Source organism: Nycticebus coucang, chromosome 10, assembly GCF_027406575.1.
Source record: "Nycticebus coucang isolate mNycCou1 chromosome 10, mNycCou1.pri, whole genome shotgun sequence".
Classification (NCBI taxonomy): domain Eukaryota; kingdom Metazoa; phylum Chordata; class Mammalia; order Primates; family Lorisidae; genus Nycticebus; species Nycticebus coucang.
In genome coordinates, this window is record NC_069789.1 from 120,353,896 (window position 1) to 120,379,996 (window position 26,101).

At 53.3% G+C, this 26,101-nt stretch overlaps 1 protein-coding gene across 1 annotated transcript; it reads right to left on the reverse strand.

Moving 5' to 3' along the window:
* On the reverse strand, nucleotides 1-10,633 carry BCL3 (BCL3 transcription coactivator). The gene is made up of 9 exons (XM_053604274.1): nucleotides 10,266-10,633; nucleotides 8,356-8,509; nucleotides 2,968-3,076; nucleotides 2,431-2,635; nucleotides 2,228-2,316; nucleotides 1,941-2,018; nucleotides 1,218-1,385; nucleotides 730-850; nucleotides 1-599 (listed from the first exon to the last, which is right to left on the reverse strand). The coding sequence occupies exons 1-9, from the start codon at nucleotides 10,519-10,521 to the stop codon at nucleotides 412-414; spliced, it is 1,368 nt and encodes a 455-aa protein (XP_053460249.1). The 5' UTR covers nucleotides 10,522-10,633; the 3' UTR covers nucleotides 1-411.
* Between the last annotated feature and the right edge of the window lie 15,468 nt (nucleotides 10,634-26,101).

The window sequence follows — 26,101 nt, forward strand, 5'->3', positions numbered from 1 at the left end:
TATGGTACAAAAATAGTTTATTACAAAAGAAATTCAACCAAAAGGCCTAATAATTTACATTGTTATCAGTGCCAGCCTACAGCCCATCTCTCCTCTCCATGTTCAGCTGGTTAGAGGGGAGTGGTTTTCCCTGGTTCCTTTCACCAACTCTGGGAGTGGACAAGGAAATGAAGATTTGGGTTGATTTCAAGACTGGAGACTGGAGCCTGAGAGTAATGGGGGTAAGAGTCCTGGGCAGGGATCAAGATGGGGCTCTTGGGTAGGTGCATGTGCTTCTGTGCAAATCCTGGTTCAGAGGAACAGGGGGCTGGGGGGGGGGCAGAGTGAGATCTTCACAGTTTCCAGAAGGGCTGACCACACAGGGCAGGGAGGCCCCTCTTCATGAGTCCGAGATCTGCCCCCCCATCCTTCTCAGCTGCCTCCTGGAGCTGGGGAAAGGGGCACTGGCCGGCCAGGGCCCCGGAGGACCCCAGTAAAGGGCAAGAAGGCAGGCGGAGATGGTGGAGAAAGGAAGAAATTGGGGGGAGCCATGGGGAATCCAGGGGGATCCTTGGGGGGAGATTGGGAGGGTGAGGAGCATGGTGATGCAGAAGGAAGACCTGTGGAGGGAAGGGAGAGAGAAGGGGGAGGGCCATGAGAGGCTTGACCCAGAGAGAGGGGGCTGGGGCAGGACCCCTGGGTCTGAGGGGGGATGGGCTGGAGGCTGGAGGTTGAGAGCTGGTTTCTCACCATTGGAGCTGAGGTGGCTGCTGCTTTCTGGGGAGGTGGTGCCGCTCCGGTCAGGGGAGGGGTCTGGCTGAGAGGTGGAGGCAGCAGGCCTGGTGGCCTTCCCCCTCAGGATGTCGATGACCTACAGGATTGGAGGCAAGTGTTGCCACAAGGCCACTCCTGCCTCACAGCCTTGCCTCTTTCTATCCCTCCTTGCTTATGGGATCTGCCAGTGACTTTGGCCTCAAGGTGAAGGCCTGTCTTTCTCAGTATGTGAAGGTGCACAAGGCACTTCCTTTCTTGGTGCTTTAGTCTCCTCATCTCTCCTCTAGAATTCCCACCCAAGGCATTGAAGGGCATGGCTGCCCTCCACGCCCTGGCATAGACACACACTAGCCCCTGCACCCTCATTACATGCCCGCAGATGTCACACCCATGCTCACATCCCTCCCCAGGCCGCGTCACCGACCCACGGGCCCTGCGTCCCAGGCCCCGGCCTGCACACTCACCCGACGGCTGCGTGCCACCATGAGTGGTGTGTCGTTGTGGCAGTTTTTGAGGCCGCTGTCAGCGCCGCTGCGGACCAGCGTGCGGACCAGCGGGAGCAGCCCGCGGCCCGACGCCGAGTGCAACGCGGAGCTGCCTGAGTACATCTGTGCGTTCACGTTGGCGCCGTGCTGCGGGCGGGGAGCGCGGGTCAGCAGCCGCATCTGCTGGGCCTCCGGGTATGGTCGGGGTCCAGGGAAAGGTGGGGCCGGTGACAGAGGCTGGGGGCCCCGGTCGGGGATGGGGGTTATAGAAGGGTGGGAACTAGAACCAAGGGCCACAGTGGGATTTGGGGGCTGTCGGCACTGAATCAAACAGCCGGACTTTGCGGCTTGGACCGAAGTAGGGGCGGAGTCTGAGAAGAGCAGGGTGCATGGTCTAGGCAGGTTCGAGGACGCAGTCGGGGCGGAAGGACAGGCGGGGACAAGGCCAAAGCTGGGTCAGGAAGGCCATAGCAGAGCTGGGCTGAGGCCGTTGTGGGGGCAGGGAAGGAATAAGAGACCGCCCAATGTCGCAGCCAGGGGAGTGAAGTCAGAGAGCGAGAGAGCGAGCTCTAGAAGGAAAGGCCAGAGCTGGAAGAGGGGCAAGAACGGAAGCCACAACTAGGAGGTGGGTCAGCGCCAAGGGTCAGGGCGGTAGCCAGGTTGGGGTCAGAGGAGGTGGGCGAGAAGGCGGGGCGTACCCACCTGCAGCAGTAGCTGCACCATGCTAAGACTGTTGTTTTCCACGGCATGGATAAGCGGGGAGCGGCCGCTCTTAATGTCCTAGGCGAGAGTTGAGAGAAGGTTTTTGAGTCTCACCAAGCTCAGTCCTACCTGCCAGCAGCCGGCATCTCGCCCGCGGGTCCAGACTTTCTGGGGATAACCTGCGGCCCAAATCCGCCGGGCGCCCGGCCGCGCCAGCCCCGCTCCTGCCCCGCCTCCTCCCCATGTAGGTCCCGCCCCCTCCCCTTGTAGGCGGGGCTCGCGCTCACCACCGCGTCGATGTCAGCGCCTCGCTCCAGCAAGAGCAGCACGGTTTCTTGGCACTCGGTGTTCACGGCCAAGTGCAAGGCAGTGAGCCCTGCGGGAGGGAGAGGCTCAGTCAGCTCAGTCAAACCTGGGACTGGGGATTTGCAGCCCCAGATGGACTCCACTCCAGATGGACAGCGCACTCTGCCCAGGGGAGGGTACTCACCGTCGTAATTACGGGCCTCTAGGTCCACAGTGCCCGGGGCCGCGCTGTCCAGCAGGGCCCGCAGGCAGGTTGGGCTGCGGTGCTCGCAGGCCAGGTGGGCCGCCGTCTGGCCGTGGCGGTCCAGTGCCATGGGGCTGGCACCAGCCATCACCAGGAGCTGGACCATAAACGGCAACGTGGTGATCACAGCCAGGTGGAGTGGTGTCTGGAGAACAGCGACTGTGAGGGACCAGCTTCCTGTCTTGCATCCCAGTCCCTCAGATCTTCTGAGTCCTCACTCCCAGCTGCCATCTTACCCAGGAAAGGAAACCTGGGATACCTCCTTCCTCAATTCAAGAGTCAGGATCCCCTGGTCTTCCTCCCTTAGGACCCAGAGGTCTGGAGAACCTCCCTGCTAAGACCCAAGCCTTCTCTGGACTTCCAACCTCCTCCTTCCCCAGGAACCAGGAGTCTGGAGCGCCTCCCTGCTTAGAGTCAGGAGTCCAGGCCCTGAGCCCCTCCTCCCGCAGACCCAGTAGTCCAGGGCCCCAGCCTCACCTGCCTTAAGTTGTTGTAGATATCTAGATCCCGGCGCCCATGCTGGAAGAGGCTGACTAGCCGGTGCACAGCTTGCAGGTTACCCTGCACTACAGCAATATGGAGAGGCCTGGTGGGGGTGGAGGTGGACAAATCACAGGCATTATGGGGTGGGCACTTCTCAACCCCAATTTGTTGGCAGTGCCAACTCCAATATATATTGGATAACTTTAGAAGTGTCTTTAGAATCCAACCACTTCTCCCCACTACTCGTCCCTCCACCTGGTTCAGCCACCATTGGCTCCTCCTGGATTAGTACATTCCCCTCCTTGAAGCCTCTCTGCTTCCACTTCTGTCCTGTCTGTCCCCCACACAGCAGCCAGAGGAACCCTTTTAAAATCTAAGTCAGACCATGACCCCTGTGTTTGGCCAAAGTCTTCACTGTAGCCTACAAGGCCTACTGTAGTCTCACCCTCTTCAACCCCTTTTGGCCTCATCTCCTTGCACTGTCCTCCCACACTGGCCTCCTTGTTATGTCCCTCAAACATAACACTCATGGTCACTTCCCAGGGCCTTCGTACTGGCTGTTTCCTTTGCCTGGGACAGTCTTCCCCAGATATTTGCAAAGCCTGTCTCCCTCCATCCAGCTCACTGCTAAAGATGGTTTGGCAGCTGCTCACTCTCCCTTCTCTGCTTTATTTTCCTCCACATCATCACCTGATGAATTGTATAGTTTACTCGTTTCCTGTCTGAATATCTCTGATAGAAAGTCCACCCCATCAATGCAGGGTGTCTGGCTTCCTTAATTCACTGCCCAATGCCTAGGACCGTGCCTGATGCTGAGATGTTCCATGAAGATGTGCTGAATAAATGAATCCATCTCTATGATCACCCTGGTCATTCTTGAAGCTGACAACCATGTTCCCACCCCTCACAGTTTTTTCTCTCTCTCTCTCTTTTTTTTCAGTTTTTGGCCAGGGCTGGGTTTGAACCCGCCACCTCCAGCATATGGGGCTGGCGCCCTACCCCTTTGAGCCACAGGCGCCATCCCCCTCACAGTTTTCTCATCTGTGAAATGAGTGGGGATGAACTAATTGCTATTAAAGTTTCTGCCAGCTGTGTCTGTATATCAGGGTCAGCCTCCAACCCAAGAGACTCAAGGGCTGGCTATCTATGTGGAGCAAAAGCTGAAAGGGAGGGGCACTCGGCTTTCTCTGGGGCAATTACCTAACAAAAGCTTTGACTAGGGGCGGCGCCTGTGGCTCAAGAAGTAGGGCGCCAGTCCCATATGCTGGAGGTGGCGGGTTCAAACCCATCCCCGGCCAAAAAAAAAAAAAAAAGCTTTGACTAAAATGGAGGTGGAGACAAACTAGGATGGGGTCATTGTTGGATCTTTGTTCTGGGTGATCGGCTGCACAGCTCAGAACCTCCTCCCAGATTGAAGGACTCATTCCCCCTGCTTCTGGGAAGGTTGTCAGCTTTTGGACAACCTGGAAATTACCCTCGACTGCTTGCCTGAAGTCATACCCAATGGGGATGGGAAGCAGTTGCTGTCCAGTGGTATCCAGGGACTGGTCAATGCCACCATAGAGGGCTTTGCCTCCTAGCCCCAGCTCTAAAGGCCATCCCAACCTCAACATTCCCTCTGGAATGGCTAAGGCCCTGCTGAAGCTGCACGGCAGCTCAGCTTCTCCCTCTGCCCACACCTGCTTCATCTCACAGGTGTTGATTCAAGGACACTCCCCAGTAAACTTCCTATTCACTTCCCAGGGCCCCCAAACTGGAACAGCCATTCAGAACATATGAATGTGTGTGTATGCACATGCACTTGCAGGTGTTTGCATGAAGTGGAGGGACAAGGCTGAGGGCACGAGGTTGACAGCATGTACACAAGCAGCATGACCTTTTTTGAAAGTCCACGTACTAGAGCAACTTCTTTCTCACCCAACCTGCCTCTTACTATTAGGGTCTTGCCAAGGCAGGCAAACAGGGGCTCTCCCAATTGTGACTGTGCATCCATAATCCAGTTTTAACTAAATTCCCAAGTGACTCTAAAGGAAGAGCAGAAATCCTGGGCAGGGATGCAAATTGGACAACCCTTCCTAGCTGTGTGCTAGGGCAAAATCACACGGCTTTACCCAGCCTCGGTTTCCCCCTCTGTGAAGTACAGCGCCTCAACGGCGCCCACAGGCCAGGATGAGATTGTGCAGGTGAATCCTTGATTCTGAATCCTAATCTGTGAAAGCCAAATTTAAAAAGAAAACATTGGGGGAGGGGCCGGACCTAGCCCTAAAAGTCCCTGGGAAGGCCTCCCCACCTTCCCTGCATCTCCTAAGACCCTCGGCTTGAGGGGTGGGCGGGGTTAAGTGAGGGCAGGAGAGAATGATTTCAGAGAAACAGTCCGGGCCTGAGTTCCCATAAACGCGCGGGCCGCAGGGGGTGGGGCGGGGCTGGAGGAAGTGGGGACGGGAGGGGCGGCCTAGCCCTCGGACTTCCAGTAACAGGTCTAATGGGCGGGGCTCCGCTTCCTGTTCCCGGGGGAGGAGGGAAGCCTGTCCCGCCGGGGATCTACCCTCGGTACCCCAACTTCCATCCTCGAATGGGGCAGAGGAAGGCAGAGAAGCCCCAAGGAGAGTTAGTTCCCCTGGGAAGTCAGTATACTGAATCCTTCAGCCTGGAGCCCCTCTGGAACTCTACCAGACTCCAGCTGGCTTTCTGTCCCCTATATCTAGGCATCCACCCCAGTATCTCTTGGGAGCCAGAAATACAGTACCTTAACTCTTCAGTCGGAACAATTACTTCCCCAGTCCCTCTGAGCTCTGGGTTCCCAAGTTGCCACCCTCCTCCTTGTCCCCTTGGAGGCTCAGAAATGCAGTGTCCCAATCTTTGCCCCTTTGGGGGAATGGACTTTTAAGCCTCTAGGCACTACCAGTTTCTCAAGTGTGTGACTGTGGAGTGGCACAGCGCCCAGTGCTTAGAAGGGCCCCTCGCTCAGTTTAACATTCCCCTGTTGCCCTCTTGAAGTTAAGTATTTTTTTTTTTTGAGTCAGACTCTCAAGCTGTTGCCCTGGGTAGAGTGCCATAGCGTCACAGCTCACAGCAACCTCCAACTCAGGTTCAAGCGATCCCCTTGCCTCAGTTTTTTTATTTTTAGTAGAGATGGGGGGTCTCACTTTTGCTCAGGCTGGTCTCGAACTTGTGAACTCAAGCACCCACCTTGGCCTTCCAGAGTGCTGGGATACAGGCATAAGCCACCCACCCAGCCTTGAAGTTTTGAACAAGGAACCCTGCAATTTATGTAGCTGGTCCTGCCCCTAAGGTCCCTCTGAGCACCAGGTCCTCAAGCTGCCCATCATCTTGTTCTTCACCCCCTTGGGGATCTCAGAATAAAGTACCCCAGCTTCTGTCCTCTGAGACTCAGAACTTGTGTCCACCCCCCCACCCCCCTTTGGAGACCTAGAGTTTTAGCTCTCCTGTCCCTAACCTCTTGTGGGTCCAGATGGCATGAGATTCTTGCTCCCTCATGAGGAGCTAGAAGTCCAGCCTCCCAATCTTTGCTCCTTTGGGGACCCAGGCTTAGCATTTCTGCCCTCCTCCCCCGCTACCTTCCCCTGCTGGGGGTGAAGTGGAGCTGGTGGAGCAGACTGGGGCTGGGCCCTCTGCCTGTTCCGGTAATGTGTTGGCCCCAGCGGAAGGGGTTAAGGTTGGAGGGAACGCCAGGAGGGGGAGGCTGGAGTGAGTGACGGGTTCTGACGTGGGGGAGGCAGAGCAGCTGGGCTGCGGTCAAGTTCTGCGGGAAGGGATTTCCCCCAACAGGCAGCTGAGGCAGAAGTGTTTGCGTTGGGGGAGAGCGGGGGAGGGCGGTTGGGGTGAGGGCCTGGGCCTGTAGACTGGGGGGCCCAGTGGTCTGTTGCATGCACCCTTGCTTTCCCAGGCCGCAAACAGCTTGGCCTGGGGCAGAAACTCATTTCAACCCGTTTCACAGACGACCTCCAGCCATACCCAGAAGGGGAGGGAACTAGGTTTTATTAGTCCTTTAAATATCTCAGGCACTTTCTCCTGCTTGGGCTCCCATGATGGCCAAAACCACCCTGGAAGCTCTCTTTGAACACCATCCATTCCCATATATTAAACACTTACTGTTTGTCCGGGCCCCTGTTCTGTGCGGCTTATGTATGTACATCATTGCACTGAATGCTAATTGTGATAGGTGCTATAATGAGGCTTGGTTTCCAAACAGGGACTTGAAGTCACCATGTGGGCCACTGGTGGAGCCCCCTCCCCCCTTATCTGCAGAAATGGGCCTGTTTATTTCTACCTGTGGTTTCCAGTCCCCAAATCAATTCCCACAGAGGCACTTTACATAAATCATCTCATTTCTTCCTCATAGAGGTCTTCATATACTTATGGTTCCTGTTTTTACAGAGAGGGAAACTGAGGCACGGGGGAGAGGGGATTCAAACCCAGGTGGATAGAATAATAAAAATAACGATAGTCAATTGTACTGAGCACTTACTCTGTGCTATTAGGCACAGGGTTAAACTCTCCATGCAGAACTCCTAAGAAGCCTTAAGAGCATGTTCTTCAAACTGCTGGTGATAAACCATGGGGGTTTTAAAATCAATTTTGAGGACTGTCAAATTCATTAAGTGGGCTAGAAAATATCAAAGTAGCTAGGTGCGGTTGCTCACGCCTGTAATCCTAGCACTTGGGAGCCTGAGGATAGAGGGTGGGGGAGTGGGGAGAGGATCGCCTGAGCTCCTAGGTTCAAGACCAGCCTAAGCCAGACTGAGACTCAGTCTCTAAAAATAGCCAGGCCTTGTGGTGGGTGCTTGTAGTCCCAGCTACTCAGGAGGCTGAGGCAAGAGAATCACCTAAGCCCAGGAGTTGGAGGTTGTTGTGAGCTGTACTACAGCACTCTACTGAGGGCAACAAAATGAGACTCTGTCTCCAAAAAAGAAAGAAAGAAAATATCAAAGTAGATTCCCCCATAGTAAGGGTGAGTATTGTTTTATTTTGTGTAATTTTTATTTCATGTTTATGTGTGTGTGTTCTGGGTTTGAGATAAATAATAGTATCAATGAACACTTATACGAGGCTCAGGGCCAGCAGGTTTACAGGTATCATTCATGTAGTAAACCAGTCAATGAAATGAATTTCCTATTTTTGGATTGTGATAAAAAATTTGAAGACCACTCTCCAAAAACAGTCCTAGGAGGTAAGTGCTCTCAGGGTGCCCTTTCAGAGGAGGAAACAGACACTCAGAGAGGAGAAAGGTCTTGCTCAAGGTCACACAGCCAACAGTGAAGTAAGGACTCTAACTTGGGTCCACTTGAACTGAGTACCCCATGTCAGGGATGGCTCACCTCTCTGCCCCCCAACCCCCATTACTAGGGGTCTGTCACTCACGTGTCTCCATCCTCATCTGCACGGGTGGCCATGGCGATGTCAGCTGTCAGGGGATGTTCCATGGAACACATCACGGGGTACAGGGGTGTTGGCAAGTTCAGCAGAGGAAAGGGGGAGCCCATGGTTGGAGTAGGGTATAGGGGCAGTAAAGGTCCTAAACAACAGAGGACAGAGAAAGGACATGAGTGAGGCCAAGCCCACAGCCCACTGCCACCTCCAAGTCTTCCTCTGGAGGCCAGCTTCCTCTCCTCTTAGCCCTGGTCACCCTCATTATCATTTATCTTTTTATGTGTCTGACCCCATCTTCTACCAAACAATGAGTCTCTTAAGGGTAGACAGAACCCCAATCATTGCCTAGCAGAGGGACCTCAAGGCCTGTTTGAGGAGTGAATTTGTGGCTAGGGAGTTAAGGGATGAAGAACTGGGTGTAGGGTGGGGATGAGTGGACAGTGGGTTTGGGGAGAGGATAGAATCAGAAAGGGCAGTACCAGAAGCCTGTTTAGATCAAACTGTTGGAAGGGACCATGGCAGTGGGCAAATACATACCCACCCATTACACAGATGGGGAAAATTGAAGCCTGGGCTCACTCCTGATGCACAGCTTTGCGGCTCTCCAACTGCTATGCTAATGGGGTGGAGTGCACATGAAACTAGGTAAAGATCCATCTGGGGCACTAAAGAAGGGTTATTTGAAGATTTGGGGGGCGGTGCCTGTGGCTTAGTGAGTGGGGCGCGGGCCCCATATACCGAGGGTGGCGGGTTCAAATCCGACTTTGGCCAAACTGCAACATATGGCGGGTGCCTGTAGTCCCAGCTACTGGGAGGCTGAGGCAAGAGAATCACCTAAGCCCAGGAGTTGGAGGTTGCTGTGAGGTGTGATGCCACAGCACTCTACTGAGAGCGATAAAGTGAGACTCTGTCTCTAAAAAAAAAAAAAAAAAAGATTTGGGGATCCACTGGGGACAGAGAAGTGGCCACAGCTGTCGTAGGAGATACCCCTTTCTTTAGATCAGGGGTGAAGATAGGATGGGGAGAATAGTATGTGTCCCTCTCCATCATCCGCTGATCCTTGGCTCCTGGTTCCTGAACACCTACATTTCCAGGTTGCTGTGTCTCTGATATCAGGCCTTGGGTCTGGAAGGCCCTTATCCAGGCTCTAAATCCCTGAGTCCCATTATCACCCAGTCTTATTCCCCATCCCTGGAATCCTCAGTCTCCAAGTCCCTCAGGGCCACTTGACCTTGTGGCCCCATAGAACTGGGTACCCAGAACCTGGGTCTCTGTTCCTCTGGCTCCTCAGGAACCCCTAGTATCTGGAAACCTGTAGCCATGGTTTCTTTCTTTGGATCCTTGTGATCCCAGATACTAGGATGCTCAGAACCTCAGCTCTGTTATCCTAATTCCTCATACCTCCAGATGTCTTGGATTCTGAGATTGTGACATCCTGGGATCCCTAATATCTGTCTCCTTGGAACCCCAATCTTTGTCCCCCTGACTCCTTTTGATTCCACCTATCTGGATACCAGGAACCCCAGTTTCTCATGCACAAGCGTGGATTCTTACTTACTTGGCTTCTTAAGAGCTTGTAATTCTGTGTCCTTGGGATGCAAGAGTCTAACCCCCGATTCTCTGACACCCCCATGTGTGCACCACTGGGAACTGTCCCCTGGTTCTCCATTATCTGTGTCACTCAGCCCTTGGGCTCTGTCCTGCAGGGTCCCATGACCTCCAGCTCCCAGGGACCCTCATAATTTGTGCTCTAAGGAACTGCTGCCGTCAGGGACGTCAGGTTCTATTGCTCAGTCCCTAGCTCCACTCTCACCTGTTTTTGTCTTGAGCTGTCTCCTGGCTCTGGTGACGCTATGCTCTGTGGGGGGCCCTACCCCGCCCTGGCCTGTGGGGCCACTCACCCGGGTAGTAAAGCGCCTCTGGCCGGGCCAGGCCGTGAGGGGGCCCAGGGACCGCCAGCCCGTCGCAACCGCCGAGCAGAGGGTTCGGGGGGACGATTGGGCCCAGAGCGCTGCGGGGAGCAGCGGGCTCCGGGGATGGTGGACGCAGTGGGCGCTTGCGGAGCGGTAGCGCAGCACCAGGGGGTCCGGGGGCCTTGGGCCGGGTGCGCAGGTCCACGGGCCCCTCGTCCATGGCCCCCGCGGGGCATCGGGGCATTGGGCCGCCGGTGACGGCGGCCGAGTGAGCGGCCGGCGCGCTGCTAGGCTGGACTCGGCTGCACTAGAGGGTGGTTTCTCAGGGCGCCGGGACTTCCCCTGCTGCGGCCTGAACTGAAGGGACTTTTAGTCGGCCGGGGCGGTGCCGGCCGCCCGCCTCCCCGCCCCCGGCCTCCCCGCCCCCGGCCTCCCCGGGGCCACCCTCCGCCCCAGGGGTTTCCTGCACCCGCTGCTGCTCTTGCAGCCAGGCGGTGCAGCCGCAGTGCGCCCCGCCTGTGCCGCGCCCCGGGCCGCGTGCCCGTCCCCCGGCTGTCGGGGAGGCGTGGGGGAGGGGGGAGGAGGAGGGGGTGGCGTTGAGGGTCCCCACTCTCGCCGTTGGGGGCTGCTCTCATTTAGTTCTTTTCTGTCTTGTCTTTCTGTCTCTGAGTCTCGGTAACTCTGTCTCTGACTCTCCTGTCTGAATAGGTGTTTCTCCTTCTTTTGTCTCTGTGCGTCTTTTCTGTTCTCACTGTCTCGGTTTAGCTCCCTCTATTGCCTCTTTGTGTCTCTCATCATCTCTCTGTCTCTCGGTAGATGTCTGCTGCCCAACCTCTCGTGAAGCCTCGGGGTCGCTAGGACAAGAGTTCGAATCCTGACTCCCACTTCCTCGCTGAGTGACCTTGGCTAGGCACTTCCTCTCTCTGAGCCATTTCCTCCTTTATGGGAGTAAACAGACGCACCCAGGGCAGGGACTGGCACTTGGCAGGCAGGCAGGACCTATTCCTCCGCCTTCCCTGCCGCGTCTCTGCCTCCTCCACGTGCCTCACCAGTAGTGGTTCTAAACATGGCTGGGGGTAGGAGGTGGGGAGTGAGGACTCCTCCACTTTATAAGTCTCTTCCAGCGGGGTCCCTGCACCCAGCCTCGGCCCGCCGGGCACAGGGTGGGTGCTCGGGGAATCGTGGCTGCACAGAGAGAAAGAGACGTGGAGAGAAGGCAGAGAGGTCGTGAGAGACAGATTGCAAGAGACACAGATACACCAGGAGGCCAGAGTTGGAGCGACAGAGGCTGGGCTTCAGGAGGGGGGAGCAGTGTGACTCCCCCTTCTTCCCCACTTTCCCCTCCCACTCCGGGGAGGGGTTGGTGGGTGGGGAACAGGCCGAGCGGGTTGGGGCATGACTCAGTCCCACTGGAACAGGGGTGAGGTAGGGTAGGGGTGCGACAGAGGAGGGCCTGCTCCCAGTCTCCTCCCTTCCCCTCCCCTCCCGCTCCCCGCCCCTGGGAGGGGCCCTGCAGGCGCGGGGCTTTCCCGGATTTCCCTGGGGGCGGGCCTGCCATCGAGGTTGAGTCCGGGTCACTGAGTCACGGGAGGCACAGGGGGAGGCTTTGGGGACACAGAAGGAGGAATGAGAGTAGCACCCCGGATCTGGCCGAGGGCACGCAGAACCCCTCTGATTCTCTATTAGGATCTTCCTCTGTCTTTTCAACGCTGTCCTGCCCTGCCTGCCACCACCCCGCCCCCGCCCTGACCTCCGTGTCCCCAGCAACGTCTTTCTGGGACCCTGAAAGTGGGCGTGGGGCCCCAGTCCCTGGGAAGGGACTTTGATCGGACTCGGGCCCCACCTGGGTGGATCGTTAACCCAGGATGTGAGGAGCAGCTGTGGGCAGAGGCCTCACCCCTTCCCTCTTCTCTCCTTTCTCTCTCTGAAAGAGGTGTAACACTGGGCCCTCCGGGTCCTGTCGTGGTGAAACATCTGGTGAACAGACCTGGGTTCAAATCTTATCTCCACCCTTTGCTTCCTGAGGGACCTGGGACAAGCTATCCCCTGTCTTGAAACTCAGTTCGTTTTCCTGGAAAATGGGGACCATCTCAATCAACCCTTGCCTCGGATGTTGTGGGGGCTGCAACAAACCCTGTATTCCATTGTACAGAAAGGGAAGCTGAGGCTCAGGGGGCGGGGCTTAGGGTGGCAGCCCTAATAGGTAGGGTTGAAAGGATACCAAAGTTCCTCCCACTCCCTGTTACCCTGTTCAGATTCTGCAATGGCTCCCCCAGGCTGGACTGGAGAGGCCAGTGGATGTACTTGGTGGGCAGAGGCATGGAAAGTCTAGGAGAGAGGGGCTGATGGTGCTGTGAGGATGGATGAGGCGGAAAGGCCTAAGAGAGGAGGATCTAAAGCAGGTCCGAGAGAGAAATAGGTTGTTTGAGGGGGGAAAGAGAACCTGAGGGAGGGGGACAGGGTCTGGTGGAGGAGGTGAGAACTTAAGGGAAGAAATGAGGGTCTGAGAGGGGAGAAAAGATCTGAGAGGGGGGCACAGCTTAAGAAGTCTGAGAAAGACTCAATGAGGAGAAGCAGCTCCCCAGGGAGGAGGAGCCAGTTGGGAGAAGAGTAGGGTCTGAGTGAAGAGGACATGTGGAGAGGGTCTGAAGTGGAGGCCGTGGTCTAAAGGAGGAGGAAAGGTTTGAAGAGGGCCTCCTTGGGTCAAGAGGTGAGAGGGGTGCCTGGGGATCCAGCAGGGACCAGGGGGAGGGAAGGGAAGGGAGGCGGGGAGTCAGCCCCGCCTTATAGCTGTCTCTAATTTCCCAGAATCTTCTGCTGGTCAGGAAAGTCCCAGCTCCCACAGCAGCCTCCCTTCAGTGTCGGGAATGGAGGATGTGGAACCAGGATGACCACCCCGTTCTTCCCCCCTTGCTCCTTGCACCCCAAGTGGGGAGGACTAGAGTCTTCCCTCTCTGGGCCTTGAACTCTAGAGTGCCCTAACCGGCAGGGGCAGCCCCTGGATGAGTCTCAGAAAATTCCCAGAGAAGGTCCGGAAGTTCTGTTTGGTGTCTAACCACTTTCCCTTATGCAGGCTACCTTTTGTACCTTTTCAGACCATTTCTTCCTTTCTGTTGCTTCTTCTCCCCCACTCCTCTTGGGGGAGGAAAGGCTGGGGGTTTATCTGCTCAAGGTCCTGAGAGGGCAATGGAGTCCCAGGTGGAAGTCTGTGGGCCTAGCACAGTTTTCTTGCTCTTGGGGCCCCGATTTCCCCTTCTAAGAGGAGAGGGTAGGGCTGGTCATGCCCTAAGTCCCTGTCTGACTCAAAATTCCTTGTCTTGCTTTGCTTCAAACTGAGACCTCAGTGCAAGTTCTGTCCCCTGCCCATTACCTTTGTGACTTTCAGGCAGTTACTTAATTTCATGGAGCCTCACTTTTCTCATCTATAAAGTGGACTACATCAAGAAAATATGAAGGCCAGGTACAGTGGCTCATGCCTGTAATCCCAGCACTCTGGGAGGCTGAGGGGGGGTGGTTGCCTGAGCTCACGGGTTCGAGACCAGCCTGAACAAGAGTGAGACCCCTGTCTCTAAAAATAGCTGGGTGTTGTGGTGGGCACCTGTAGCCCCAGCTACTTGGGAGGCTAAGACAAGAGAATCACTTGAGCCCAAGAGTCTGAGGCTGCTGTGAGCTGTGATGCTACGGCACTCTACTGAGGGTGACAAAATGAGACTCTGTCTCAAAAAAAAAAGAAAGAAAAGAAAAGATGCCTCCAGCCTGACCAACACAGCAAGACCTCATCTCTACCAAAAATAGAAAAATCAGCTGAGTATGGTGATGCATGCCTCTAATCGCAGCTACTCTAAAGGCTGAGGCAGGAGGAAGGATTGCTTGAGGCCAGGTGCTGGAGGTTGCAGTGAGTTATGGTGCTGCCACTGCACTCTAGTTTGGGTAACAGATGGAGACTCTATCTCTAAAATAAGAAAGAATGAAAATAAAATAAAATATGCTTCTGTACTATTGGGTCTGAAATACACAAAGTGCTCAATGCAATGTAACCGCTATTTTTATTATCATTATCATTATCATCATCAAATAGAAGAACCCATTTCATTGGGTAAAATAGAAAATAGGATCCAAGATGCTGGGCTTAGAAACATAAGGCTGAGTCCTGGCTCTTTCATGTGCTAGCTGTGTGACCTTGGGCAGATGGCTTTTCTTCTCTGTGCCTTCGTTGCGACTTCATAGTTTAGTGAATGCTAATAGCTCCTGCCTCGCAGGATTACTGAGCAGATTAAATGAGACCAGTGTGTGGAATGAATGAATAATCTTATTCTTAGCTCCACACTCCCAGCCTTAACCTTACCCTATCCATCAGGCTAGGGCTTCCTTGTCACCCTTTCCCACCTACAGAAGAGACATGATGGGCCCGTGCACTCTGGGCTGAGCTTCCACTAAGAACTGGCCCACTTACTCCTCTCAACACCTTGTGAGGAAGATTCAACTGATCCCCATTTTGTGAAGGAATAAACAAGCACAGAGAAATGAAATCACCTCCCCGGGTGACATAGCGAGGAACTGGGGGGAGTTGAGATGTTAAGCAAGGTCTCTATGAGCCGAGCACCCTGCTGACCTGGGAGGGTGGTCATTAGTTCCAGAGACCATACTTGTGTCCTTCCAGCTGTCATTCTAGACCCCTAGTTTCTGGGGAAAAATGGTTTAGATGGGCAAACTGAGGCATGGAGAAGGAAAGTCACGTGCTGAAGGGCACCCATGAAGATTAGCAAGACCCACACTCTCCAACACTCCTCTGCTGTCCTCTGGTCCTGGGAGGGTCAAGGAGGTGGAGAGAGGGTCATTTTGCAGCAGGAAGGAATAGTTAGACTTAAGGGTTCCTCAAAGAGGAACAATCACTAGAGCCTTCAGGGAGGTCAGAGAGAGCAAGTAAATTCTGTAGACAGAGGAAGACAGAGCTTTGGAGACAGAATAGGAGGGACTTGCCCAAGGTCAAGCAGCCTGCTGTCTGGGCCCTGGGCTGGAAGTCCACCCTGGATGTTCGAGGCTCTGTCCTACCCCACCCCCAGGGCTGAGTGCAGGCCAACTTCCTGGAGCATGGCCTGTACCTCCTGGTTCCTCCCCGCCCTGGGGCCTTGGCAGCTGTTGGAACTTTTGGCATTGAGCAGAATTGGCCCATCTGGGGCCTAGGCCAAGAATTAATCTTCTCCTTTTTCCCTCTCCTGAGTCTGCACGCATGATGCTGAGTCAGAGAATTTCAACATCCTCTCTTGGCAGGCTTGGGAGGCTGTACACCCTTGCCACCCAGCCCCTACCTTGACTAGACAGGGGTGATGTGGTGGGGGTGTGGAGATGAGCATCTATCCTGTTGTGGGGGACGAGTCTGGGAAGGTTGAGTGTATGAAGGAAGGCAGGCGGGTCCCAGTCATGTGGTGTAACCCTGGGCCTTAGTGTCCTCATCTGTTTTGGGGTTTTTTTTTGGAGACAGAGACTTACTCTGTCACCCTGGGTAGAGTGCTATGGCATCATCCTAGCTTACAGCAACCTCAAACTCTTGGGCTTAAGAGATCCTCCTGCCTCAGCTTCCTAAGTAGCTGGGACTACAGGAGCCCGCCACAACAGCTGGTTAGTTTTTTTTCATTTTTTTTTTTTTTTTGAGACAGTCTCACTTTGTTGCCCTCAGTAGAGTGCTATGGCATCATAGCTCACAGCAACCTCAAACTCTTGGGCTCAAGCGATTCTTTTTCAGCCTCCCAAGTAGCTGGGGCTACAAGTGCCCACCATAGCACCCGGCTATTTTTATTTTTATTTATTTATTTATTTTTTTGTAGAGACAGAGTCTCACTTTATGGCCCTTGGTAGAGTGCTGTGGCCTCACACAGCTCACAGCAACCTCCAACTCCGGGGCTTAAGCGATTCTCTTGCCTCAGCCTCCCGAGTAGCTGGGACTACAGGCGCCCGCCACAAAGCCCAGCTATTTTTTGGTTGCAGTTTGGCCGGGGCCGGGTTTGAACCCGTCACCCTCGGTATATGGGGCCGGCGCCCTACCGACTGAGCCACAGGCGCCGCCCAGCACCCGGCTATTTTTAGAGACAGGATCTTGTTCTAGCTCAGGCTGGTCTCAAACTTGTGAGCTCAAGGGATCCACTTGTTGGATTTCCCAGAGTGCTGGGATTACAGACGTGAGCCACCACGCCCAGCCTTATTTTTTCTATTTTTAGTAGAGATGGGGTCTTGCTGTTGCTCAGGCTGGTCTCCAACTCCTGTGCTCAAGCAATCCTCCCTCCTCTGCCTCCCAGAGTGCTAGGTGTATAGGCATGAGCCACCACACCTGGCTGTGTCCTCATCTGTAAGTGGGGCACCATCTAATTAGGTTGGAACCCCAGCAGTGCCACTTACCAGCTGTGTGAACCTTGGTAAGCAATTTACCCTCTCTGAGTCCCAGTTTCCTTACCTAGAACATGGGGATGGAAACCATGTATGGGGTGGTTGTGAGAGTTAAGCGAATTAATACATGTCGGCGGAGGAAGGTATTATTTTTGAATGTTATTATTCATATAGAGTATGGGAGTGGCAGCCACTGGGACATGCAGCTCAGATCCCCCTTCAAGAAGGGACTTGTGGCCCTGCTGCCAGGCATGCAGAGAGCTGACAGCAGGCTCCGGTCCTATTAGGTCCCCTTTAGCTTGCCAGCCAGGACCTGGTTTCCTGGGCAGCTTTCTGCCAGTGATGGAGCCAACTGGGGATTGGAGGGTCTGGCCACTTCTGCCTACTGTAGGACTCTGCTGATGGAGGAGGCTCCCTGTGGGGCTGGTATTGCAGTCTGGTGGCTTCCTCTGCCCACTCCTACTCCCCCCGTTCTTTTCTAAGGTGTTGCTCCCCAGAAACCTTTTGTACTCCTGACTCTATAAGCATGTGCTTTCTGGAGGACCCTGCCTGTGACAACAGGCTTGAAGTCAGATGACCTGACTGTTGAGTATCAGCTCTGCCATATTTTCATCTGATCTCTGGGCCTCAATTTCTCCCCTGAGTCACAGAAGATGACGATGGCTGAGAAGATTCAGTGAGTCAGCAAAAAAGCCTTTGGCACAGTTGCCTGGCAGAGAAAAGACTTCATCCATCATCTTCATCTTCAACCCTAGGGAGCAAGCACTCAGGTCAAACTGACCTAGGTCTGTCCTCCACTCTGCCAGTTTCTGGCTGTTGTGGTCTCTGGTAAGACCTTGTCCTTGAAGCTTGTCTGTAAGGTGAGAATGGACTTCTTCCCAGGGTAGGGCACTGGCAAGGTCAGTGTGGAAAGCCCCCTGAGGGCCTGGCACCCTAGAGACAGGAAATAACCAGGTGGTGTCATGAGGGCAGATAGGTGAGCACAGATCTGCAGGACTGGCATGTCTGGGCCTCCGTGAGCTCCTGGACTTGGGCTGACAAATAAAGGGAAGTCCCAGGGCTGGGGAAGCATGGTGTCCTCCTGCAGAAGTTCCCTGATTCCAGGATACACCACAAAGATGGGGAGGGGAAGCCCCTTGCCCTGCTCATTTAGTCTGCCAGAGAGGAGGGAGAAGGAGGCCCTGGCAAGGGAGGGGAGTGCTTCCCTCATGGGAATGTCATTCCCCAAGGATGGGAGGAAGGCCTCTGCTATCAGACAGTGAGGTCCCCAAGGTGGGATGTGTTCTCCAACAATGCACAAGTTCCTTGAGGGTTTTTTTGGGTTTTTTTGGGACAGTCTCACTTGGTCACCCTTGGTGGAGTGCTGTGGCATCACAACTCACATCAAACTCAGACTCTTGGGTTCAAGTGATCCTCTTGCCTCAGTCTCCCAAGTAGCTGGGGCTACAGGCACCTGCCACAGTGCCTAGCTATTTTTTAGAGTCGGGGGTTGTGCTCTGGCTCAGGCTGGTCTCGAACCTGTGAGCTCAAGCAATCCACCTGCCTTGGCCCTCCAAGAGCTGGGATTACAGGCATGAGCCACCGTGCCTGGCCTTTCCTTGAGGGTTTGAATTATATTCTTCCTCCTCTATTAGATCAGGATCTCCCTGAAAGTGACTTGTCCACAAATTGGATATCTAAAAATGTGTAATGCTTCTCTTATCAGATTTGGAACTCTTCCTGGGTGACTGGCTAGGACATGCCTCCCATTAGATTAGCAGTTCCCTGAAGATGGGGCAGCGTGCCTCCCTCGTCTGTCTAGGTTGGCAGTTCTCAATTGGGGAGGGGAGCTAGTAGGCATTCCTAGGGGACATTTGGATGAGTATTAGATTAGACTAGAGCCTCCTGAAGATAGTAGGCATGCCTCTGCCATCATACTAAAGTTCTCAGAGGGGTGGTGCCTATGGCTCAGTGGGCAGGGCTCCAGCCCCATATACCAAGGGTGGCGGGTTCAAACCTGGCCCCGGTCAAACTGCAACAAAAAAAATAGCCAGGCATTGTGGCAGGCGCCTGCAGTCCCAGCTACTCAGGAGGCTGAGGCAAGGGAATCGCCTAAGCCCAGGAGTTGGAGGTTGTTGTGAGCTGTGTGGTGCCACGGCACTCTACTGTGGGTGATAAAGTGAAACTCTGTCTCTACAAAAAATTAAAAATAATAAATAAAGTTCTCTGCCTCCTTCATCAGATTAGAGCTCACTCAGGGCAGTGCCTGTGGCTCAAAGGCATAGGGCACTGGCCCCAGGTGCTGGGTTCAAACCTAGCCCCAGCCAAAAGCTGCAAAAAAAAAAAAAAAGAAGATTAGAGCTCACCAAATAGTGAAACTTGAATCCTCCATCCAATTAGGAGCACTGTGAGAATGAGGTAAAACTTTGCCCTCAGTATTGGACTAGTAACTATGAATTCTAGGAAGAATCTGGTTTCTCTGCTTGGCACCTGTAGCTCATTGGCTAGGGCGCCGGTCACATACACCAGAGCTGGCAGGTTTGAATCCAGCCGGACCTGCCAAACAATGACAACTACAGCCAAAAAATAGCCTGGCATTGTCCGGGGGTGGGGGGGTTAGGCGGGGGGAGGGGGCCTGTAGTCCCAGCTACTTGGGAGGCTCAGGCAAGAGATTCTATTAAGGCAAGAGAATTGCCTAAGCCCAAGAGCTTGAGGTTGCTGTGAGCTGTGAATGCCATAGCACTCTACCTAGGGTGACATAGTGAGATTTTGTCTCCAAAAAAAAGAATCTAGTATCTGCCTCCTTCATCAGTGGTTACTTCTTGAGCCTTGAGTTGGGAAATTAGGCCTCCCCTAACAGCCTAGCCATTCCCTGAGTGGGGGCAAGCCTCTCCCATTGAACTGGGAGACCTCCTTCCTGAGCCCACCCCAGCAAGGCAGAGCACAGAGCCTGTCTAGGAGGAAGGGACAGTACCTTTCCTAAAACTCCAGCCTTTTCTCTGGAAGTCAGTACCTCCCCTAACCAAGGCCACAACCTCCCCATGGCCACCAGGGCCTAAAAAAACGGATCCAAAAGTCCCTCAGCTGCCTTGGGAAAACCAAGGTCACACTTGGCCCTTCCTCATTTGACTGGGGCCACAGACTCATCTCCCTTGTTCCCAACCGCTGTCACGGTCAGGGCCACCCCCACCCTCCAACGTATTCCCATGATATTGGGGTTGGGGTGGGACTGTCTCCCCTGCATCAATCCCATGGAATCAGGTGGTTGTGAATTGGTAGCAAACCCTGGCACCGCAGCCTCCCAGCCAGGAAACCTTGGGGAAGCTCTGTTTTCACATCAGAAAAGTATGAGGCTGGCCTGGGTGTGCTGCGATGGCACTTGTCCTCTGGGGAGTGCCTGGCTGTGAGCTGGCTGGTGAGAAATGGAAGAGATGGCCCCCCTTACTGCTGCCATGCTCTGCGGGGGGTGGGGGCGTTGACTTGTGGCCTCTGCTTTGAACATTATCACTGAAATCACCCCTGGATCTGTCCCTTTAGTCCTCTGTGGTCACATAGAATCGGCCCGTTTGCCCACTTCTGGAAAAGTTAAATTGTGGTACGCGTTTCAGATCCCCAATTCTCTGCTCTCAGGTTCCTGCTGTCTCCTCCTGCCTCCACGCTGGGGCTCTGAAATCAAGCCCCCTTGTCCAGCCAAGTCATGTGAGGAACTGAGAGATTTGGAATTGTGGGATTAAAAAAAGCCTATATTGGGGCGGCGCCTGTGGCTCAGTGAGTAGGGCGCCGGCCCCATATGCCGAGGGTGGCGGGTTCAAACCCAGCCCCAGCCAAACGGCAACAACAACAACAAAAAAAAATAGCCGGGCGTTGTGGCGGGCGCCTGTAGTCCCAGCTGCTCGGGAGGCTGAGGCAAGAGAATCACGCACGCCCAAGAGTTAGAGGTTGCTGTGAGCTGTGTGATGCCACGGCACTCTACCGAGGGCGGTACAGTGAGACTCTGTCTCTACAAAAAAAAAAAGCCTATATGATTAAGAAATATAACATAGAAAACTGCATAAAATTAAAACAATTTTACAAACTGTTTTAAAGGGAACAGTTAGATTAAGAAATAGTGTTGCAACTTCCTCAGAATCCCCTTCATGCCTTTTCTGAATCCCAACTCCCTCCCTACCCCCAGGTAAACAGGGTATAATTTCTCATCTGTTCTTTTTTTTTTTTTGAGACAGAGTCTTACTTTGTCGCCCTTGGTAGAGTGCCGTGGTGTCACATCTCACAGCAACCTGAAAACTCTTGGGCTCAAGAGATCCTCTTGCCTCAGCCTCCTATAGCTGGGGGTACAGGCACCCGCCACAACACCTGGCTATTTTTTTTTTAGAAACAAGGTCTCGGGGCAGCGCCTGTGGCTCAGTGAGTAGGGCACCAGCCCCATATACCGAGGGTGGCGGGTTCAAACCCAGCCCCGGCCAAACTGCAACCAAAAAATAGCCGGGCGTTGTGGCGGGCGCCTGTAGTCCCAGCTACTCGGGAGACTGAGGCAAGAGAATCGCGTAAGCCCAAGAGCTGGAGGTTGCTGTGAGCTGTGTGACGTCATGGCACTCTACCAAGGGTGGTACAATGAGACTCTGTCTCTACAAAAAAAAAAAAAAAAGAAACAAGGTCTCACTCTGGCTCAGGCTGGTTTTGAACCTGTGAGCTCAGGCAATACACCCCACCTCAGCCTCCCAGAGTGCTAGGATTACAGGCATGAGCCACTGAACCTGGCTCTGCTTTTCTTTTTTTTTTTTTTTAGAGACAGAATCTCACTTTGTCACACTTGGTAGAGTGCCGTTGAGTCACAGTTCACAGAAACCTCCAGCTCTTGGGCTTAGGCGATTCTCTTGCTTCAGCCTCTCGGGTAGCTGGGACTACAGGCGCCCACCACAACATCTGGCTATTTTTTTGTTGCAGTTTGGCTGGGGCTGGGTTCGAACTGGTCATCCTCATTATATGGGGCTGCCCTTGGCTCTGCTTTTCTTTATACTTTTACTACCAATGACCACTATATATTTTTTTTTTGGCGGGGGCTGGGTTTGAACCCGCCACCTCCGGCATATGGGGCCAGCGCCCTACTCTTTGAGCCACAGGCGCCGTCCGACCACTATAGTTTTGAAACTTTTTTTTTGAGACAGGATCTTGTTCTGTCATCCAGACTAGAGTGCAGTGGTGTGATCATAGCTCAATGTAGCCTTAAACTCCTGGGCTCAAGGGATCTTCCCACCTCAGCCTCTCAAAATGCTGAGATTATAGATATACCTGTATACCTATACAATACAGGTGTGAGCCACTGCACCTGAGTTTCCTTCCTGGATAGAGCGCAGTGGCATCACAGCTCACAACAACCTCCAACTCCTGGGCTCAACTGATTCTCCTGCCTCTGCCTCCCAGGTAGCTGGGACCACAGGTACCCACCACAACGCCCGGCTATTTTTTGGTTACAGCTGTCATTGTTATTTGGCGGGCCCAGGCTGGATTTGAACCCACCAGCTCAGGTGTATGTGGCTGGCACCTTAGCTGCTTGAGCCACAGGCATTGAGCCTCTTTTTTTTTTTTGAGACAAAGTCTCACTTTGTCACCCTTGGTAGAGTGCCATGGCGTCACACTTCACAGCAACCTCAAACTCTTGTGTTCAAGTGATCCTCTTGCCTCAGCCTCCTGAGTAGCTGGGACTACAGGTGCCCGCCACAATGCCCGGCTGTTTTCTTAGAGAAAGGTTTTCCCTCTTGCTCGGACTGGTCTGGAACCTGTGAGCTCAGGGTAATCCTCCTGCCTCAGCCTCCCGGAGTGCTAGGATTACAGGTGTGAGCCACCCTGCCTGGCCTGCACTTGGGTTTTCAATAAAGAGAATTTCATAGTACAACCTCTTGTATCTGGCTTCTTTGCTTTAACTTTATTTCTGTAAGTCTCAGTCATATTCTTGTGTCTGTTGGAGGGAGTTCAATTTCATTACCATGTAGTATTGTCCTCCATGGATTTATCACATGATGGGCACTTGGGTGGTTTCCAGTGCCTGAGTCTTTTTTTGAGACAGAGTTTCACTCTGTCACCTTGGGTAGGGTGCCGTGGCATCATAACTTAAAGCGACCTCAAACTTCTGGGTTCAAGCAATCTTTCTGCCTCAGACTCCTGAGCAGCTGGATCTATAGGAGCCTGCCATAAAACTCAGCTAGTTTTTCTCTTTTTAGTAGGGATGGGGGTCTTGCTCTTGCTCAGGCTGGCCTTGAACTCCTGAGCTCAAGAGCTCCTCCCATCTCGGCCTCCCAGAGTGCTAGGATTACAGCCTTAGCCACGTGCCTGGCCCAGTTTCTGACTCCTTAACCAAGGCTGTGTTCATCACCAGGTGCCCATGAGTGCATCTTTTCCTACATTATCCAAGAGTGGATTTGTTAGGTCATAGGGTGTCTAGCTGTGGAAGATATGGCCAGTTTTCCCATATGGTTGTGCCAATTTTCACTCCCACTTCCAATGTCTACAGTTATACTTGTCCCAAGTCTTTGCAGTCACTGGGTCTACCAGACTTTTAAATATGAATCATCCTGCCAGGTGTGGAGGCTCACGTCTCTAATCGTAGCACTCTGGGAGGCTAAGGCAGGTGGATTGCTTGAGCTCAGAAGTTCAGGACCATCTAGAGCAAGATCCCATTTCTACTAAAATAGAAAAGAAAAAAAAAAACAGCCAGGCATAGTGGCTGGTGCCTATAGTCCCAGCTACTTGGGAGGCTGAGGCAAGAGGGTCTCTTGAGCCCAAGAGTTTGAGGTTGCTGTGAGGTAGGATGATGCCATGGTACTCTACCTAGGGTGACAGAGTGAGACGTTGTCTCAATAAATGAATAAATAAAATACAAGTCATCCTGATATGTGTGTGTTTTGGAATCTCCTGGTGGTTCTTTTTTTTTCTGGAGACAGAGTCTCACTTTGTCGCCCTTGATAGAGTGCTGTGGCGTCACAGCTCACAGCAACCTCCAACTCATGGGCTTAAGCGATTCTCTTGCCTCAGCCTCCCGAGTAGCTAGGACTACAGGTGCCCGCCACAATGCTTGACTATTTTTTGTTGCAGTTTGGCTGGGTCTGGGTTCAAACCCATCACCCTTGGTATATGGAGCTGGCACCGTACCCACTGAGCCGTAGCTGCCCATCTCCTGGTGGTTCTAATTAGCATCTCCTAGATCAATAGTCAGATCGATCACCCTTTCCTGTATGCACCGTCCACTTGAACCCAGCATAAGAGAATCTTTTTTTTTTTTTGAGACAGAGCCTCAAGCTGTCATCCTGGGTAGAGTGCGGTGGCATCACAGCTTACGGCAACCTCCAATTCCTGGGCTCAAGCGATTCTCCTGCCTCCACCTCCCAAGTAGCTGGGACTACAGGCGCCCGCCACAACACCCGGCTATATTTTGGTTGTGGCCGTCATTGTTGTTTGGCGGGCCCGGGCTGGATTTGAACCTGCCAGGTCAGATGTATGTGGCTGGCGCCTTAGCCGCTTGACACAGGCGCGGAGCCTAAGAGAATCTTAAGGATGAAGAATCTTAGAATTCTAGAATCTTAGGACAACAAATTCTAGAACCCCAGACTTGTAGGGAGCAAGGGATTCCAGAATCCTGTGCCTCAGTTTCCTCTTTTGGATAATGGGGATAATAGAAGCCTCTAACTGGCCAGGTAGGAGGTGTCACAAATGTACTCCCAGCAGAGATCCTGGGGTATAATGAGCACTCAGAAAATTCTCACAGTTTTTGTTCTCCCCTGTATCCTTGGCACCTAGAACAGAGCAGAGTCCCAATGAGTATTTACTGAATGAATGAATCCTAGAATCAAAGGATCAAAGGATTGAAGAAACCTATAATTATAAGATTTTAGGAGCAAAGACTAATAGAATTTGAGAAATTAATAATAATCAGATCAGAGAGTCTGAGAAACCGAAGAATGGTAAAAATGCATCTTTGGCAAACCTAAGATTTACTGTCTTAGGTGTTTAGAAACAGGGAAGCCGCACTGGCCAGGGCCTAGCTCAGAGTGGGAACTGAGAAGAGAAAGGAGCCAGGGGCCCAGGGCTCCTCCAGTCCCTCCCTCTTGAGGCTCTTCTAGACCCTTCTCATTCTGTCAGGCTCCCTGCACTTTCCCAGCTTCCTCCTTGTGCACGTGGGGGGATCCTGAGGAAGCCACTCCCTCCTAAGCCATCAGCATCAGTGGGAGAAAGTCCAGGCCCTTGCCCTCAAAGCCCTCCTGCACCAGGCACCACCTCCCTCCCACTTTATCTCCCCAGGCTCTGCACCACCCATACCCCTCCCAGCCCCTTAGCCAAGGCCTCTGCTCCCACCCTCCTCCCAGACACAGCCCTTTCACTTCAACCTCAAAACCATGCCTTTTCCTCCAAGATCCAAACCCTGGCAGAGAGTAAGTGTTCAAGAAACACATCAGGCCTCAGGTTCTTCCAGGGAACCCTCCCTGATTTCTCTACCCAGGCTGTGTCAGGAGCCCTCTCTGGGCTCCCTGACCCCAGTCCCAACCATTCTGGGTTGTCACTGTCTAGGGATAGGGCAGTCTAATCCATGTGTGAGCCTGTGAGGGCAGGGCTAGGGCTGTCATTGCTTTGTGTACCTAGCACTGTCCCAAAAACAGAGACCTTGGGGAACCGGGCTGTCAAGCCCATCTGACTACTGAAAACGTCTCCTTACAATGCTCTTAATTGTGTGCTCCGATGCCATCCCTTGGGGACCCAGGGATGGCTCTGCTTACTTTTCCAGGTCAGCAAAGGAATGCCTGATGGTTCAAAGGGACACAGGTAAGGCCCTGACAGCATTCAGCCTAGGACCTGCCCTCCTGAGACACAGGAGCCATTGTCAGCAGCTTAGGTCTCTGTTGCCAGTTCCACCCTAAAAGCTCATAAAGCCCTTCTGTTCTGTTTGCAAACATTTCTTGTGTGTCCCCACAATGAGAGCTGAGACATGGGTACCCACCCTTGGAGAGCAGTGTTCCCTCCTCCCTCATCTCTGACCTCCACCCATGACACAGGGAGGTTAGGAGATTTGTCTAAGGTCATACAGCCATTAGTCTCACCGCCCCTAAGTCCCCTCATGCTGCTCGTACCAGGGGTCACATCCTTTCCCTTCCCTGCCCCAGCAACCACAGACCTGTTTTCTGTTCCAATCGTTTTTCCCTTTTCCAGAATGTCTTGTAAATAGGATAATGTACTTTTCTTTTCTTTTTTCTTTTTTGAGATAGAGTCTTACTCTAGGTCGCCCTAGGTAGAGTGCTGGGGCATCACAGCTCACAGCAACCTCAAGCTCTTGAGCTTAAGTGATTCTCTTGCCTTAGCCTCCCAAATAGCTGGGACTACAGATGCCTGATATAATGCCTGATTGTTTTTTTTTTCAGACAGAGTCTCATTTTGTCGCCCTGGGTAGAGTGCTGTGACATTACAGCTCACAGCAACTT